At 35.6% G+C, this 17,694-nt stretch overlaps 2 protein-coding genes across 3 annotated transcripts; one reads left to right on the top strand and one right to left on the bottom strand.

Moving 5' to 3' along the window:
* Positions 1-8,389: 8,389 nt before the first annotated feature.
* Positions 8,390-10,849, top strand: LOC110791989 (pentatricopeptide repeat-containing protein DOT4, chloroplastic). The gene has a single exon (XM_021996770.2). It carries the CDS (start codon positions 8,458-8,460, stop codon positions 10,282-10,284), a length of 1,827 nt encoding a protein of 608 aa, XP_021852462.1. The 5' UTR covers positions 8,390-8,457; the 3' UTR covers positions 10,285-10,849.
* LOC110791990 (beta-amylase) lies at positions 10,546-14,505 on the bottom strand. 2 transcript variants are annotated; one of them, XM_056837445.1, is made up of 8 exons: positions 14,315-14,505; positions 13,510-13,578; positions 13,002-13,400; positions 12,635-12,799; positions 12,203-12,466; positions 11,899-12,108; positions 11,213-11,452; positions 10,546-11,108 (listed from the first exon to the last, which is right to left on the bottom strand). In XM_056837445.1, exons 2-8 carry the CDS (start codon positions 13,555-13,557, stop codon positions 10,956-10,958), a joined length of 1,479 nt encoding a protein of 492 aa, XP_056693423.1. In that variant the 5' UTR covers positions 13,558-13,578; positions 14,315-14,505; the 3' UTR covers positions 10,546-10,955. The 2 variants fall into 2 exon arrangements, with proteins under 2 accessions (XP_056693423.1, XP_021852463.1); XM_021996771.2 differs by lacking the exon at positions 14,315-14,505 and having other exon boundaries at positions 10,956-11,108; positions 13,510-13,584.
* Between the last annotated feature and the right edge of the window lie 3,189 nt (positions 14,506-17,694).

Genomic DNA, 17,694 nt, shown 5'->3' with positions numbered 1-17,694 from the left:
AACTAGACTAGGCTAGACTGGACTAGACTTTTTATAACAATAATATTATTTTAATTTAAATAGGCAATGGACCGAGTTTTCTAGCTAGGCGAGGTACGGGCGCGACTCCGTAACCTCAGTGACCTACGATATCGAGGAACGTTTGACTGAAAATAGGACGCGGTGATCAATCCGGTCCGAATGAAAGGCCATGGGCTACCACCATGAACCCCAACTCCTGTTTGTCCGTCACTTTAGACGTGCACAGTCTAAAGCTATTGCTACTCAGTTTCACTTTACATGATTTACAAATTGACACCCTGTTATGACTCAACAATCACATAAGGCATGCAACTCACATTTATTTATAACTGTTTTTATCTTGGAATTGAGTAAGTGATCACAAAGGCATCAAACAAGACTCATTCCAATTAACTCCAATCTTTTCTTTAATACTAATCAACCCCTGAATATGGGTATAAGGTTTCAACTTACTAAATGAGGTCCTCCGCCCTCATAAAGTAGTGAAAAGCTAAAAAGGGAACAACAATTAACTGATCTGAATTATATACTAAATAATCTAGTGTTCCCAATCAAACATGTTTGCATCAATCTTCCATACTAACATGTTATAATCCTCAAAATGCAATAAAGGTTTAATATGTTCATCCAACAGTATCAAACATGCAATTTCAACCCGACTAAGTTCATCAACAACATTAACATAACCAAGTTCATCAATAATACACATGGTTTCAACAATTAGCACACATTCCAAGCACACAGGTATGTACGTACCTTGTGTAAACAAACTGATAGGCCACTTTAACACTTTCAAAAGTCGCCTAAAGAGAATTCTCCGCCTAAAACAACCAATAAATAATCTCAATCAATTTCTGATCATTGACAACCATAATAAAGCATTCTAATTGCATCCTAAGCATATTTAGAACTTTCCCCAATATCAAAACTTAAACATTTGATTTCCTAGAATCATAATTATTGAATTAGTGATTGAAATTCGTTGAAAACTTTTGCAAACATCGTACTTTAAATTTTCAGCAATATAGATTCATTTAAAAGCTTCACCATGGTCAATCTACGTCCCTAGTACATTGAAACAATAAATTTAATAATCCATACTCAACCTACCATGATTTACAATCATAAAAACCTTGAATTTCATACTTTAAACAATCAAAAACTAATATTTCAATGCATTTATATAATCTGAAAATAAAATAATATTGTTTAAATTATAATATACAAATCTGAAAATTAATAATTCAATTACGCAAGTGTAAAAATCTGAAATTTGCAAATTAAATCATGAGACTTATAATCTAAATTCAAGAATCATAATTTAAGCTAAAAATATATATAATTAAGACATTCAATTAGTCTAGGGTTTAAGGGTTTAACCGAATAAGGGAAATGAGAGAACTGCCGGCGACGAGGAAGGCTGGGCGGCACGCGGCGGTGCGGCGAGGTGGTGTTGCTGGCAAAACAATCAAAGCATGGTTTGAGAGCCATGAAAAGGAAACGAAAGAAAAGGAAAAGCACGACGGGAGAACGGAAATAAGGAGGAGGAATCTACCGTGCAAGGGTGGACGACGAGGACGGCGGTTATTGCAGAACCACGAGCGCTCAGCGTGGTGGTGGTGTTGTGCGAGAACAAGAACCGGTTGAGGAGGAGATCAAGAAAAACGAACAAGAGAAAAAGAAATAATGAAAAAGAGAACGACAAAAGAGGAGGTGAGCGTTACCAGCGGCGACGGGATGCCGGTGACGTGCTGGTGGGTCCGGCGGCGTGAGCAGCGGCAGCAAGGAGGAGGGTGTTGAGGGTTTGGTGCTTGTTACGTGAACAGTGAAGGAGCAAGAGGAGGTTTTCTCTTTTTTTTTTTTTGTTTCTTTGGGTTCACGTGCATTAGAAAAGGGGAGGGAGTATTTGTTTTGGGTTTTATTGGTTTGGGCTTTACCCAATTGGGCTAGGAGTAGGATTTAGGTTATTGAATCCAAAATGGTTAGGATTGCTTGCTAATTTCAATCGAACGTGATTTCGAAATTCGAATTCGTTTTAACGTAAAATTCAAAAATACATTTTGATTTCATAAATCATTAAAATTATTCAAAATGAAATAAAATAATTATATTTTAATTACACATTCATTTCTGAAATCCGTAAATTATATTTAAATGTATTAATATACGTTAAAATATATAAACAAAATATATAAAATTACGGGGGATTACACCTAGCTAGAGGCCGCTTCAGTTCAAGTGGAATTAATGATATTAATCCACAACTTACTCTTGACTGAACCCGTAGGGTCACACAAATAGTACGTAAACGGATCAAGTATTTAATGGCATTAGATACTCCATCTATGGATATTCGGAATCGACGGATCTTGGTTTCAGTGGGAGCTGAGATCGTCACAGGCAAGAAATGAATACTCCGGAAACGATGATATTGCCGGAAACGGAAATATGGATCGTATCGGAAATATAAATATTATCCAAGTCGTAGATGTTGCCGGAAACGGAAACATGGTACGTATCGGAAAATATTATCGGAAAATGGAAATATTGCCAGAATCGGAAATATTGCCGGAAACAGAAATATTGTCAGAATCGGAAATATTATCGGAATCGGAAAATAATTCCGGAAACGGAAATATTAAATATTTGTTCGAAACGGAAATTGATTCCGGAATCGGAAATATTAAATATTGTTCGTATCGGAAATGAATTCCGGAATCGGGAATTTAATCGGAAGCGTATCGTACGAATTAGCATCGGACGAGGCCCGCTAGACGAAGGCCCAGCACGAAGCCAGGCCGTCGCCCAGCGAGCCAACGCACACCAGCGCACGCCAAGCCTCGACCAGGCCCAGCGCAAGGCCAGGCCCAGCCAAGGCCTTGGGCGCGCGCGCGGAGCGCAGCAATGGGCCGAGCGCTGTGCGCCTAGCGTGGGCCGCAAGGCTTGCGCGGGTGTACGGTGCTCGTGCATTGCTTGTGCGGGAATCCTGAAGCAATCAGGATTCGAAGTGTGATTAAATCCTAAAACTATTAGATAATGATTATTTAATTAGAGTCCTAGTAGGGTTATAATTAAATAAATTAGTATCCTAATAGGATTCCAAAACCCTTTCCATAACTCTATAAATACGTGCCTAGGGTCACATATTTTAACAGATTATTCAAGTATTCAAAGTGAGTTTTTGAGAGAAAATTCAGACACATTTCTTATCTAAGAGTGCCGAAAATCTTTAGTACCTTAAGGGCGATTCTAGTTGGTCAATCTTAAGGCGGATCCGGACGTGCTGTGGACTATCTACGGAGGGACGACACTTGGAGTCCTAAAGACTTGTTCTTGTTCGGTTCGGGCGCAGCTAGGGAAGGCACGCAACAAAGAGTATGCATCTAAACTATGCTATATGATTATGTGTAAATAATATGTATTCCTGGCTAAATGGTTTTTCCGCATGATTTATGAATTGTCATATGTATCATAACCTAACAGCAACATCTTCAAACCTGCAGATGGACAATGCTTATTGATCCTTAGAGACTGCTCACCAAAGATTGGGTCATCACAGGATCAATAAGGCATAGCCATGATCAACATGCACAAGCAAAAGCACGTAATCAGCAAAGCTGAGTACTACATACTAAATCAATCATAATCCTAACATGATTCTATTAAACGAACAACCCTAACATGATACTAATGAACACAAATAAAGGCAGACAAAACATGATAGTTTGACGACCATACTTGACCAGACTAGACTAGGCTAGACTTTTAGCAATAATATTATTTTAGTTGAAATAGACAATGGACCGAGTTGACCGTCCGACAGCCTTCACTAAGGAAGACGAGGTACGGGCGCGACTCCGTAACCTCAGAGACCTGCGATATCGAGGAACATTTGAATAAAAATAGGACACGGTGATCAATCCGGTCCGAGATAAAGGCCATGGGCTACCACCATGAACCCCAACTCCTGTTTGTCCGTCACTTTAGACGTGCACAGTCTAAAGCTATTGCTACTCAGTTTCACTTTACATGATTTACAAATTGAGACTCTTTTATGACTCAATAATCACATAAGGCATATAATCCACATTCGTTCACAACTGTTTTTATCTTAGAATTAAGTACGTGATCATAAAGGCATCAATCAAGACTCATTCCAATTTACCCAACCTTTCCTTTAACCATGATCAACCCTGTATATGGGTATAAAGTTTCAACTTACTAAACAAGGTCCTCGGCCCTCATAAAGTAGTGAAAAGCTAAAAAGGGAACAACAATCAACTGATCTGAATCAACATATACAAAGTAATCTAGTGTTCCCAATCAAACATGTTTGCATCAATCATCCATACTAACATGTTATAATTTCTTAATGCAATATAGGTTCAATACGTCCATCCAACAGTATTAAACATGCAATTTCAACCTGACTAGGTTCGTCGATAATATCAACATCACCAAGTTCAACAATAATATCAACATAGCCAAGTTCAACAACAAATTCAACATGGTTTCAACAATTAGCACACATTTTAAGCACACAGGTATGTACGTACCTTGTGTAAACAAACTTCAAGACCACTTTAATAATTCAAAAGTCGCCTACAGAGAATTCTCCGCTTAAAAACAACCAACAAGGATTCCAAATCAACTTCTAATCGTTCACAGCTATAATAACACATTCTAACTACATCCTAAACATATTTAGAACTTTTCTCCAATAACAAAACTTGAATATTTGCTTTCCTAGCATAACAATTATTGAATTAGAGATTGAAATTTGTTGAAAACTCTTTGCAAACATCGTACTTTCAATTTCAGCAATGTAAACTTATTTAAAAACTTCACCAAGGCCAATCTACGTTCTTAGAACATCGAAACAATAAATTTAATAATCCACAATCATCCTACCATGATTTAAAACTTAAAATTCATGCTTTAAATAATTAAAAATCATTATTTCAATGCATTTATATAATCTGAAAATTAAATATATTATTTAAACATAATATAAAATTCTGAAATTCTAATTAAATCATAAATTCATAAATTCAATTTAATTAAATTATAACTTAGATTAATAACATTTAAATTAAAATACTTAATTCAATTGCTTAGAGTTCAAGAAATAACCAAGAAAGAGGGAGAGAGAAGGGTTGGCCGGCGGACAGATCACGGCGGCGGCAAGGCGGCAGCTTGCGGAGGTTGGTTGCGCGGCTCGACGGCTGTGGAGAACGACATGTTTAATAAGGGTCGAAGAATCAAGAACGAAGAGCAAGAAAATTAAAAACGAAAAAGAAGGAAATAAAGAGGACTACCGTGCGGCGGTGGTCGAGGTTCGTGGGTGACTGCGCTAGGTGGTGGACGGCGGCACGAAGCTCGTGGTGCTGCTGTGCAAAGTCGAACACAAGGAGGGGGTTAATGGTGAGAACAAACGAAAGGAAAAGGGAACGCAAGAAAATTAGAAGGACGAAGAACGGAGAAGTAGGAGATCGAAGAAGAAGAAGAAAGGGGTTACCGGCGTTAGGGTCGCCGGTGGCTGTGGCGGCTGGCAGAAGCGGCGGACGTGAAGGGAGGAGAGAAAACTGCAGTGTGATGGATGAGGGTTTGAGTTACGTGAAACAGAAAAGGGAGAGGAGGGCTTGAGTTGTTTTACGTGAAACAGTTTGGGTGAGGTTATGAGGTTTGGGTTTTCATGTTGGGCTTTCCCAAGTGGGCTAGAATTAGGATTTAGCTTTTCTGATTCGAATCCAAAACTGAATAGGATCGTTTTCTAAATTCAATCAATTTTCGTAATTCAAATTCTTTTCAACTTAAAATTCTAAAATTATTTTCGATTTCGTAAATCGTTGAAAATATTAAAATGTAATAAATAAATATACGTTAATTATATATTTATTTTCAAAATTCATAAATTCTTATTTAAATATATTAAATATACGTTAAAATATATAAATAAAACATAATAAAATTACGGGGGATTACAATGAGAGAGGAAGGAGAAGAGTGACGTCGAATCTAGTGGCCGACGAGCAGCGGCGAAGGAAGGAGATGCAGCGGCGAAGGAAGGAGATCGTGCGATGATTGTAAGTTCGATTTCCGAACTCGATGATTGTAAAATCTCATTTTCAGGAATTAATATGATTTTGTCTTTTGATTTTAATTTTTGTTTTTGGTTTTGTTGCACTGTTGGTTGTTGTTGCAATGTTGGAGGATTTTACGCGGTTGACGGTGGAGATGGTGGTGGAGCAGCGCTTCGACTGGTGGTTTGGTCGTTGTTGTGGTTGCTCCTCTACTCTGGTCGTGGTCTGGTGGCTTGAGGCGCTAGGCTTGTCATTCCGGTGGCTGCTTTGTTGGTGTTATTGTTGCCATGTTGCTAGGCGTGGAGAGGAGTGAGATAGGGCAGGGTGGAAAAATAGCAGAGAAATGTAATTTAATTTCCAAATTTGTACTGTAAATGTAAAAAAATTTATTCATTTATATTAGTCAGGATTAAATTGATTTTAGTTAACAATAACTAGACTTTAGCCCGTGCGATGCACGGTTTCTATTAAATTGTTACGTTAAAATACAACTCCCACATATACCAACTATATTTTATATATTAGATTAAATTGATTTTTTTTTTTGGATTGAATTTCATTTTAGATTTATTTTTTTAATTATTATAGTGTTTGATTTTGGATGAAATTGCATATAAGTAATATTAATAATTATTTAATAAAAATATTTACGTGGCACCTAATTATTTATCTACGCGGCATTCGACTTTTTAATTCAAAAATAATTTTGAAGTCTTATTTTTCATTGGCTGAAACCATTATATTTCCTACATGGCGCTCTAATATTGGATTAATGTTTGATTTTGGATTGAATTTAATTTTAGATTAGTGTTTGATTTTGGATGAATTTTATTTTAGATTTATTTTTTAATTATTAGAGCATTTGATTTTGGATGAAATTGTTTATATTAGTAATTAATTAATTAATTAATTTAAATATCTACGTGGCACCTAATTAATTATCTACGTGGCACTCGATTTTTTTAATTCAAAAATAAATTAGAAATCTTATTTTTCATTGGCCGAAACCATTAGTAATCCTAGGTGGCGCTCTAATAGTTTAGCAAATATGCCTCCTTTATATATGTATATTAGATTTCATTTTAGTTACATTTTTGTTATATTTAGTTAAGACTATTTTCGTTTTAGTTAAATTTGTATTAGTTTGAAATAATTAGTTCGGAATTTGTTCGTTTTAGTTAAGATTTTTTAAGTTTTAGTTACGATTTTCTTGGTTTTAGTTAAGGTTCTTTAAGTTTTAGTTACGTATTTTTTAGTTTCAATTCAGGGCTTTAGTTACAATTTTATGGGGTTTAGTTACGATTTTATGAGTTTTAGTATATATTTTTAACTAATAAGTTAAGCAATGTAACTAATTAGTTAAGCAATATAACCAATTAGTTAAGCATTATGACCAATTAGTTAAGCACGGGAATCAATTAGTGAAGCATGGGAACCAATTAGTGAAACACCGGAACCAGTTAGTTATGCACTGGAACTAATTAGTTAACCACTGAAATCAATTAGTTAAGTCTGAAAATCAATTAGTTAAGCAACAAAATCAATTAATCATGCAACGGAACCAATTGGTTAAGCGCTGAACCAATTAGTTAAGCAATGAAACCAATTAGTTAAATATTGGAACTAATTAGTTAAGATTTTATGAGTTTTAGTTAATAATAAGTTTGTTTAAAAATAATAACTATTCGACTCATAAGTTTAACCATTTGTCTTTATATCTTAACTATTTGTCTTTATATAATTTTCGAAGAAAAAAAATCTCAAAAATAATTTTTAAGCCTTATATTGAATTAGTTAAGCTTGAAATCCAATTAGTTAAGCCAAAAGTCCAATTAGTTAAGCTAAAAGCCCAATTAGTTAAGGCCGGAAAAAAATTTTGAAAATTTTTTTGAAAAAAAAATTGGAAAATCGATGACGTCAGCATGACATCAGCGCGCGCCACGAGGCTGCCAACAAAGCTGCCAACAAGACGGTCTTTCCTGTGAGACGGTCTCACACAAAAGTTTCTCAAGGGAAAAAGATTTTATTTTTCTGTGTTTGGTTTAAGGGAAAGAAATGAAGGGAAGAGAAAGGAAATGTAAATGACCAGCTTTTAATTTTCTCTTTTCTTCCAAATTCCTCCAATTTTGGGAGGAAAGGAAAGTGAAATTTTTAAAAAAGGATAAATAAATTATCTCTTCACTCGTGTAATGGAGGAAACATTATTTTTCACTTCTCTTTCTTTTTTTTTCCTTTTAATTCCTCCCAACCAAATAAAGCGTAAATAGAAATAAACTATCTCTTCAATCGTGTAATAGAGATTTGATGATTTATGTTGAGATTATTCAAAAAATAAAAACGGCTAACTTCGAATATGAAAAAATTGGGTGCTCCGTTCTACAATTGTGCAAAGCAGCAAATTCAAACAATGTGTGCTCCATACATTGCAGCAATGTACATAAACGCTCTCAAATCACACATTAGCTTCTACACTACCTGCTCCTCACTTTCCTTCGCATTAAATAACCAATTTTCGACTCCTCCATTTTCGACGGTTCAATGCCGAGCTATCTTACAGTCACTTACCAACTCCAAATCCTTGAAACCAGGTGAATTGCTTCATGCCCATATGCTAACTTCTGGAGTTCTCCATAAAGACACGAATTTAAGCACTAAATTTGCTGCATTTTATGCTAATTGTGGGAAAATGGAAAAGGCCGAGATAATTTTTGATCAAATTGAGTTTAAATCTTCGTTTTTGTGGAATTACATGATCAGGGGTTATACGGGATGTGGGTTTTATTTCAAATCTTTGTTGTTTTATCGTGAAATGATTAGTTTAGGGATTCGACCTGATAATTTTACATACCCTTTTGTAATTAAGGCTTGTGGTGATTCTTTTCTTATTGCATTTGGGAAGATAATTCATGGGGAGGTTGTGATCAGTGGGTTTGAGTCGGATGTTTATGTGGGTAATTGTTTGTTGGCAATGTATTTGAAATTTGGGGAAATGGGTAATGCACGGTTAGTGTTTGATAGAATGTCTAAGAGAGATTTGACCTCTTGGAATACTATGATCACTGGGTATGCAAAGAGTGGTTACTCTAGAGAGGCGTTAAGTTTTTTTAATTTGTTTCTGAGATCTGGACTAGTCCCTGATTCGACTACTTTGCTGGGCCTCCTTTCAGCTTGTTCTGATCTGCAAATGGTTGATATGGGAAAGGAAGTACACTGCTATGTTTTGCGGAATAGTTTGCTTAGTTCTCATAGATTTTTGACCAACTCTCTTGTTGAGTTGTACTGTAAATGCAAGATGATGATGTATGCGTGGCGGTTATTTTCGGTCTCATTGAAGGATTCTGTTACTTGGAATACAATTATTTCAGGTTATGTTCAAATTGGCATGGCTTTTGAAGGTTTAAAACTTTTCTGCCAGATGGTTTCTTATGGAGAACAGCCAGACTTGGCTACAATCATCACTTTGCTCAGGGCTTGTGAACAGGTCACTGCAATTGATTTTGGCATGTCCATTCACTCGTATCTTGTTCAGAAAGGGTTTGGTTGCAGCATTATGGCTGCAACTTCTCTTATAGGCATGTATGCCCAAAGTGGTAGACTGTCTTGTTCAAAACGTGTTTTTGGTGAAATAGCAGAGAAGACTTTGATCTCTTGGACTGCTATGATTTCAGCATATGGGCATCATGGAAAGGGCAGGGAAGCTGTTTCAGTTTTCAACCAAATGGTGGAAAATGGCATTGTTCCTGACGAAGGTGCTTTTACATGTATATTGACTGCCTGTAGCCATGCAGGACTTGTTAAGGATGGGAGAATTTTTTTTCATCAAATACAACAGAAGTATGGCATGAAGCCTGCACTGGCTCATTATGAATGTTTGGTTGATCTTCTTAGCAGAGCAGGACACTTAGAGGAGGCGTATGAAATTATCAAAAATATGACAGTAGAACCGACAGATGATGTATGGGTTTCCCTACTCTCTGGTTGTAGACTTCATGGAAATGTTAGTCTAGCTGAGGTGTCTGCTCAGAAAGTTTCTGAAGAAAACCCACATAGAGTAAGCAGCTACATTTCTCTTTCACATGTATATGCAGATGAGAAAAGGTGGGATGATGTAGAGAAGTTGCGAGGTAAATTACAAAGTAAAGGACTTGCTATGCCTAAAGGTTGCAGCTTCATTGAATAGTATGACAACAGTAACTTTATTTAATTTGGAATGATGGGGAATACTAATAGCTACTGCTCTCCCTTGCTCACTTTGAACGAGAGACCACTACCAGTGAACTTGATTGTGATTGCCTGGCCGTGACACTCATGTTTTATTAAGCACGGGATGAAATCTTCATGAATTTGTACGCGACCAATTTAAAGACTTGGTTGTATGCGCAGTAAGTGAGAATGACTACATTATGATGATATAGCAGTGAGAATACATGAACACTATCCGGAAAAAGGAACATAAACTTCTGTTTATTGTTTGATGAAGTGTTACTATGTGAATTATGAAGAGCAATGTATACTACCAGCACAAATATAGTAAAACAGAAAACTTGTTCAGAGGCATATCTTTCTCAGATAATATTGAACTCTCATAAGCATCCTTATGATGAAGGCTGGAGTTCCCTTTATTGGATAAAACAACAGCAAGCATCAACAACACAACAACAAATTACAACAAACAACTAGAACACCCAGTGAGGATCCCCACAGGTAGATTATGTGGCTTCCTTATTAGCCTATCTGGGGTTTCTTTATTAGCTAGCCTATCATTCTGGAAAGTGGAAACGTTATTTGCTTGCTCAACAGTTGCATGTTTGCAAACTGCCTTGGGTTTCACTTTATTATAGAAGATGCTGCTCAAGTTATTACTTTCATATCCGTTTCGTTGTCAAAGGGAAATGGTTCCATTGGCTTGGTTGCTTCAAGAAGAACCTCTATTGGAATCTGTGGCTTTGACTGCTCCAGTGGAACGATGTGCCTTCCGTAACTTTCAGGATCCGGGCAGTACTCCTGAAAATAATCAAATGAATATTAAAAGAATGAACTACTTTTTTTGTACTTTTTTTGTAGAAGCTTTTCGTTCATATATTTTGATCGTAAAGCTGGTCACTTACTTGATCAGCATGCATTTTCCTCACAAATGTTTTGAATACTTGGAAATTCCCCCCATCTAGCAGCTGATTTCCCAAACGAAGATATGTCAAGCCGTACATCTTCAGTTTTGGTGGACCATCTCTATTCACCCCATTTGGCCTAGCATTCAGCAGCATCTGATCATAAGCGTTGGGATCATATCTGGGAAGTGCATTTTCACCTGCAACCTCAATACCTTCTCTCCAGCTACCACTCAAGACCTGCAAATTACTTTGAATTTATTAACCGTCCACCATGGCTATCTCAGAAGAAACAAACAAAATTCTAAGGTATGGAAATTCACATGGAACTATTTTATATCATATCTTGGTGTAGTCGTTTTTGAAAGGAAAATAGTGTCTGCGCATTTTGATTTTGTCGTACAGGTATATATGTTTATATGGCAACAAAATAGAATTGGTTTTTATTTTTTTGTTTTGGTAAAAATAGAACACAATTTATGTCATAATAGAGTTGGTTTTTGGAGGCTTAAACTTAAATAGATTCCAGTGAAAGGTCTCTTATTAGTCGATAATTTGCAAGATTTTATGACTAGAAGATCACATGACAAATCTTTAAAAGTATATCCGATGCAAAACCATTTTTTGGATGCTATTGATTTGACATTGTAGGGTATGATTCTACTATCAAGCTCTCATGTCCTTACCTGTTTCACAAGCTCTTGTGGAGCACTTTTAGCATAACCAGGTTGCTCATAGTCCTTCATTTCAAGACATGTAAAGTCTAAAACTCCATAGTGCCGAGAAAGCATCCTTGCTATTGGTCGATACCCATCTCTGTCTCTCAAGTTGTAGTATCCTGCAGTAACCTCAGCAGCATGACTGTCATCATTATACCACCAATGTATTCCAGAAACCTGCTCGTCAATCAGTTAAAAATTAAAAATTGTCACCTTGTGCATAATGCTATCTCCAGTCATTCATATTCGTATAACCGTATCTTTTACTTACCTTCGCTGCAATCTTGACCTTGCAGCCACAGAATGCTTTGTTTGCTTCTTCCAGGATCTGGTCACCATGGATCAATAACTTGTTCGAATACCAGGTCAAGAAGAATTTTCCATGGTCATTGAGGTACGTCCCATTGTTTCTGAAAAATGCTGTTGCATCTGGTCTGTCATTATATTGCCCTGCATCCTCTGGAAGTTCCCACTCAGGATGGCCAGCATCAGTTGCAGCTTTTTTGAATTCTTCTTTTAGATATTTGTCATAGCACTGATAAATGAACAAATTGAAACTCAGTTATATCTGCCAAAGTGATGCATGTAATGATATATACACCTAAAGTAAAGTTTTTTATTAATATATTTTCTATATCAACTCGTATTTATCACACATTATGTGACATATCCAATTATCCAACAGATCCCGTTTTATTATTACCTGAAATTCTCCTATCCCTGGGTAGCTCCATCCTTGATTCTGTGGATAAGAAGGATAACGTAGTTCTCCAGCAGGGCCAAGGCCTACTTCAATGTCAACTATCAGGCCAGCATCTAGGAAATCTGACATACTCTCTCTGAAGCTCTTCATGTAATCACTGTAGATCTGTGAAGTTATAACCAGAAATTAGTGCAATTTCTCCCTCCTCCTTTTGGTATGTGTTAATGTTTAACAAAAAAAATCACAGAGGAACAAGCCATAGAATTCAGGAAAACAAGCAATTACATTTAGTACATTCGTGTAAAAAGTCATCTGGTAGTAGCTGAAGCAATAATTAGGATACTTGGAGGATAAACTGGGTAGTTACCTGAATGGGAGTTCTCCCTCCAATGATGGCTTCATTATCAATACCAAGAGTCAGGTACTCTTTGTTTCTGGTGCCCCTTCTATTAGTGTAGAAGATATCAGGGTTTGAATTTCCAACTTGAAGTACCCATTGTGGAAGTGGGACGTTCACAGCATCTCCAACGTTCCCTCCACATTGATGGAATGACATTATGGCTTGTACTTTCAGGCCACAATCCTTTATGACCTGAAATAAGCTTCTGTAAGCATTCCAATTGTACTTCTTAGGTCCGTTAGATTCTATTATTCCCCACCAGACGTCCACCATCACTCCATCAACTTCTGCTTCCTTGAGTTTGTATAGTTGTCTCTTGAGGTCATCCTGGTTCTCAAAGTTATTGTCATCTGTAACAACTCCCAACTGGGTCCACCAAAAAAGTTTAGAAATTTGTCATTCTGCTACTTTGTTATGTGAGATTAAAGTAAGCTAATGGAATTGGTTATGGATAATGAATGTTATAAAGGCTTACTGGTAGCATTGCATAGACGGGCACATAGTTCAGAATCATCTTTGCCATGTTGCTGACCTTAGCTGGGACCTGCATTATCTCATTAAACTGTTGTTAGGAATAGGGAGGAAGAGCATGTAGTTGTTAATGGGAATTGGAAAAATGTAATCTTAGAGAGCTTCGGTATGGAAGTGCTCGTGATAGACATGAATTTGTTACATATGAGGAGACATTTTAATCTTTTAATGACAATGAAAGCCAGTGATACAAATCATGTTTTTCTAGCTGAGCTCAATTAGTTGCATGATGAAGCATTCTCGGAACTACACCAACATTCCTGATTCCATTGACAATAAACTGTGGAGGTCCATATTAAAAACGGTCAAATTGTCATTTATGGTCATTTTATAACTTTTTTTTTTTGACATAGGCTTAATTTGCAAAATTAAAGAGTTTACACACTATTACAAACTACAAGTTACCGAGAAAGAAAATCTACCAGGAACATACAAAACACTTACATAACAAACTAAAAAGAAACGACTAAAGGCCGAAAGGGAAGCACTCTCTTCTTTGGTGATTTTATAACTTGAACTACTCTTTATAGGTGATTTTCAGGTTCACATTTTCTATCTGTTAGTTATATATGTATTTCAAATAAAGAAAGAAAAAAAAAACACGATTAGCATAAACTATAGAGAGTTAAAGACAGCTAGGAAACGTGTTATTTCTTATGATGTATAAAACACATGATTAGCATCAAAATAGGTATGAAACATGATAGTAACTCAGTAAATCTCAAAGAGGATGATAAGTAATCTCTTACAATGCACGTTAATCACAGTGATTGCTTGACCCTTGTTTCTGAAAGCAAGTTCCCCCTTGAGTTGCCTAGAAGAGTCACGGGTGTTTATCTCTCTCAAACAGTTTATTTCTTGTGTTTTGCTGTGTTTCTTTCTTGCACTTCGAGTGATCCTATTTAAACTAAATTGTGTCTGAATCTGTTACATAAACAGACAACTTTACAGGGTCAGTTGTCAGGAACTCTTTGCTACATGATGGCCACCTCTAATTTACGTGATCATCAGCTGCTTTTCTGATCTCGAGATCAACCGTGGAGCTTGAATCTTACATTATACTGAACTGTCAGACTTTCCTATGACGTTTATTAGTGATCCACCCAAATTAAAGGCTGTAAGTTAAACTTATCCTGCTTCTGAATGCTCAAACTTCTTCAACAGCATATTGCAATGATAATCTTTAATTTCTATTGAATGTATTTATTGAAAAATTAGTATGAAATCATGAAATAATGGACACAAGGTAAGTAGGGATGCCTTGGTACTGTACATCAACTTCATAGCGAAAATTTTGCTAAAAGTGATACTATCGTCTGTTAATCCTCTGTACAACCTTATTATCTGGTTTCTCATCTATGCATATGAATTGAACTCGAAAATGTGTTGTCCCTTTTTAAAAAGGAAAATGAAATAGGTTCTGTTAACATGTTGATTCCTTCATAAACTTCTTTTTTATGCTGTGAACGCAGAATTGCTGCAGAATTGAAGCATATTGATTGCGAGACTGGGAATGCGATTACAGTTTTTCCATTTTAATTGCAAGATTAAAATTCAATGTTCAGAATCAATAACTGTATATTACACATTTTAATTTTTTTTACAGATATGTGTATTGCATTGTGTCAATTTGTTATATAATTTCATACTACTACGAAGTACTTCGTATATACTTATCAATTTATCAAAAACCAAATTTTATCATCAGTAAATTTCATTGTAAGTTTTCTTTTTTCCTGCAAAACGGCACCTTCTTGGCCGTCTTCCTTTTTTCGAGGTCTAACGGCAGTACAGTCCTGCTTGAAATATTGATGTCAGTTGCAAACAAATTCCGTTTGCCTCCGCACCCTTTTTTCTGTTGCAGTAGCAGGAGCTGTTACAAAGATAAGATTTTCCCCTGAACTGGTTTTTACAGATAAAGTTGTAGGCTGCCTCCATATTTTCAGCTTTTCTAGCCACAGAAACAGTTACTGATTCTACACCTTGCTAAAATGTGCGCACCTAACTAATTAATGTTGTGAACTAATCTAAGGGCATGCTTGGATTGAGGGTAATACATTAAGGGGGTAATAAAAGTCAAACTAAAAAATATAAGGTACTTGAAGGTGATGATGAGAAGATGAAGTGGTGGCAAAGAAAATAAGCTAGTGTTGGAAAGAAGAAAATAAAAGAAAAGGGGGAACAAATACCCTTATTATGGAGGGAATATTTACCCACCTCCCACTAGGGTGATTATTACCCTCATTTGGGGGGTAATAACTCCCTCCCTTCCTCCCTTCTCCTCACAACACCACCACTACCACAACTTCTCATCACAATACCACCACACCATCCTCCTTGCAACCACCTCAATTCACCTTCATTGGCCTTTTATTAAGGTGGTTTGACTTTTATTACCCCCATAACCCATTACACCCAATCCAAGCATGCCCTAAAAAGGAACAAAAGGTCTTGTGTGCACAATGGGTACACTAAATTTATTGTACATTTTTGTAACTTTTATCTAGTTTTTTTGTAACTTTTATATTATATATATACATATAAAAAATTTATAGATAAACATTTTAAAGGGTCAAATGCTAAATTTTATACATTACTAGTGATTTTGAAGAAATAATTTTAAAATAAAATTTTATCACCAAAAAATAGATAATTTTTACGTATATAAGGCCATAAGGGTAATTTGTAAACATGTTGAGTAACTTTTACTCCGATCTATTACTATATACTAAAAGAGACACCAGGAATGACACGTGTCATTTCCTGGTGTGATTTTTTCCCGCCAAAATGTTTTTTTATTTTTTTATTTTAAAATAAATAAATTACATACGTTTTTTTTAGGAAACTAAGATAAATATATATTTTAATTACCATAGATGTGTACTGCATAATATATTATTGGAGGAAAGTTAAATCAATATTATTTTTTCCTTTATGATATAATTTTATTTATGTATTATTATAACTTTTTAATCTGATAAGAAATATATAAAATATTGATAAATGAACTTCTAATGTTAGTCTACTATTAATAATATAATACATGGTAACTGGTAAGTAAGAATGTTAATTAAAATAATAATACATGGTAAGTAGACTAACATATAAGTTTATTTATCAAGATTTTACTCAATTCAAAATATGTCGTATTTGACTAACTCGGTTATGCTTAGGTTTTTTCAAAAATTAGTCTTGAGTCATTCGGGTTTTGTTAACGTTGTTAGATCGTTCTACATACAAGTAAACGACTATAATTTTTAACTTTGCATAGTATATGCAAATTTAGTTCATTTGAATATTTTTCTACACAACTTTGAATTTATACTTTTTCATATATCCTTTTTACTTTCATGTTTTCCTAATATCACAAGTCTTTTAGTTACTATTAAAATAATAAATTGTTTTAGTAGTAGCCGTGCGTTGCAGGGCCCTAAACTAGTTTACGATATATATTGTATACCACTTGTAAATAAAAGTTTGCCAAAATAGAAAGATAAAGTAGTAGGCTTGCCTAATCTTTTCTTTAAGAAGTGAGGGTAGAGGAGTCATTCCGTGTACATAGCCATTTAGTGGTGAATCCAGGATTTTTCGAATGATGTGTCACCATCAATCACAACACAATGTATATATTAAAAAAAAAAACGTAAAGTAAGTTCGTCCCCAAATATAATAAATCTTCATATAGCTAGGGCTAGCTAAGGGTGTGCAAAATTTGGTCCGGACCGAAAAAATGGACCTGACCGGACCGACCCAGACTGGACCGGACCGGACCGAAGGCAATCGGTCCGGTCTTCGGGTCGAGAAATATCAAACTTCGGTCTTCGGTCCGGTCCAAAACCCGATTTTGGACCGGACCGATATTTCCTTAATAAAATATAATATAAACTATTCAAAAATTTAATTCTCTCATTTACTATGTTGTAAATATTACTATATTATGATATATTTTATTTTATCTTACAAAAAAAGCCTTAAACAATAGATTTTTTATATATATTTTTTCTTTTTTTACCATAATTTGTAGAAAAAATAAAAAATATATAGAAATACGCCTAGAACCGGTCCAAACCGGTCCGGTCCGGGTTTTGGACCGATTTTTTCGGTCCGGTCCGGGTTCGGTCCAAGCATG

The sequence above is a fragment of the Spinacia oleracea genome, chromosome 2 (assembly GCF_020520425.1).
Source record: "Spinacia oleracea cultivar Varoflay chromosome 2, BTI_SOV_V1, whole genome shotgun sequence".
NCBI lineage: Eukaryota > Viridiplantae > Streptophyta > Magnoliopsida > Caryophyllales > Amaranthaceae > Spinacia > Spinacia oleracea.
Note: the sequence above shows the minus strand (reverse complement) of the source record. Positions and strands in the feature narration are given on the sequence as shown.

Coding starts and splice junctions, on each gene's coding strand:
- LOC110791990 (XM_021996771.2), bottom strand. CDS start 13,584: ATGCAGGTCCCAGCTAAGGTCAGCAACATGGCAAAGATGATTCTGAAC. Junction 12,800..13,001: donor GAGGGAGAACTCCCATTCAG/GTAACTACCCAG, acceptor ATAACTTCACAG/ATCTACAGTGATTACATGAA. Junction 12,467..12,634: donor CAGGGATAGGAGAATTTCAG/GTAATAATAAAA, acceptor TTCATTTATCAG/TGCTATGACAAATATCTAAA.
- LOC110791989 (XM_021996770.2), top strand. CDS start 8,458: ATGAAAAAATTGGGTGCTCCGTTCTACAATTGTGCAAAGCAGCAAATT.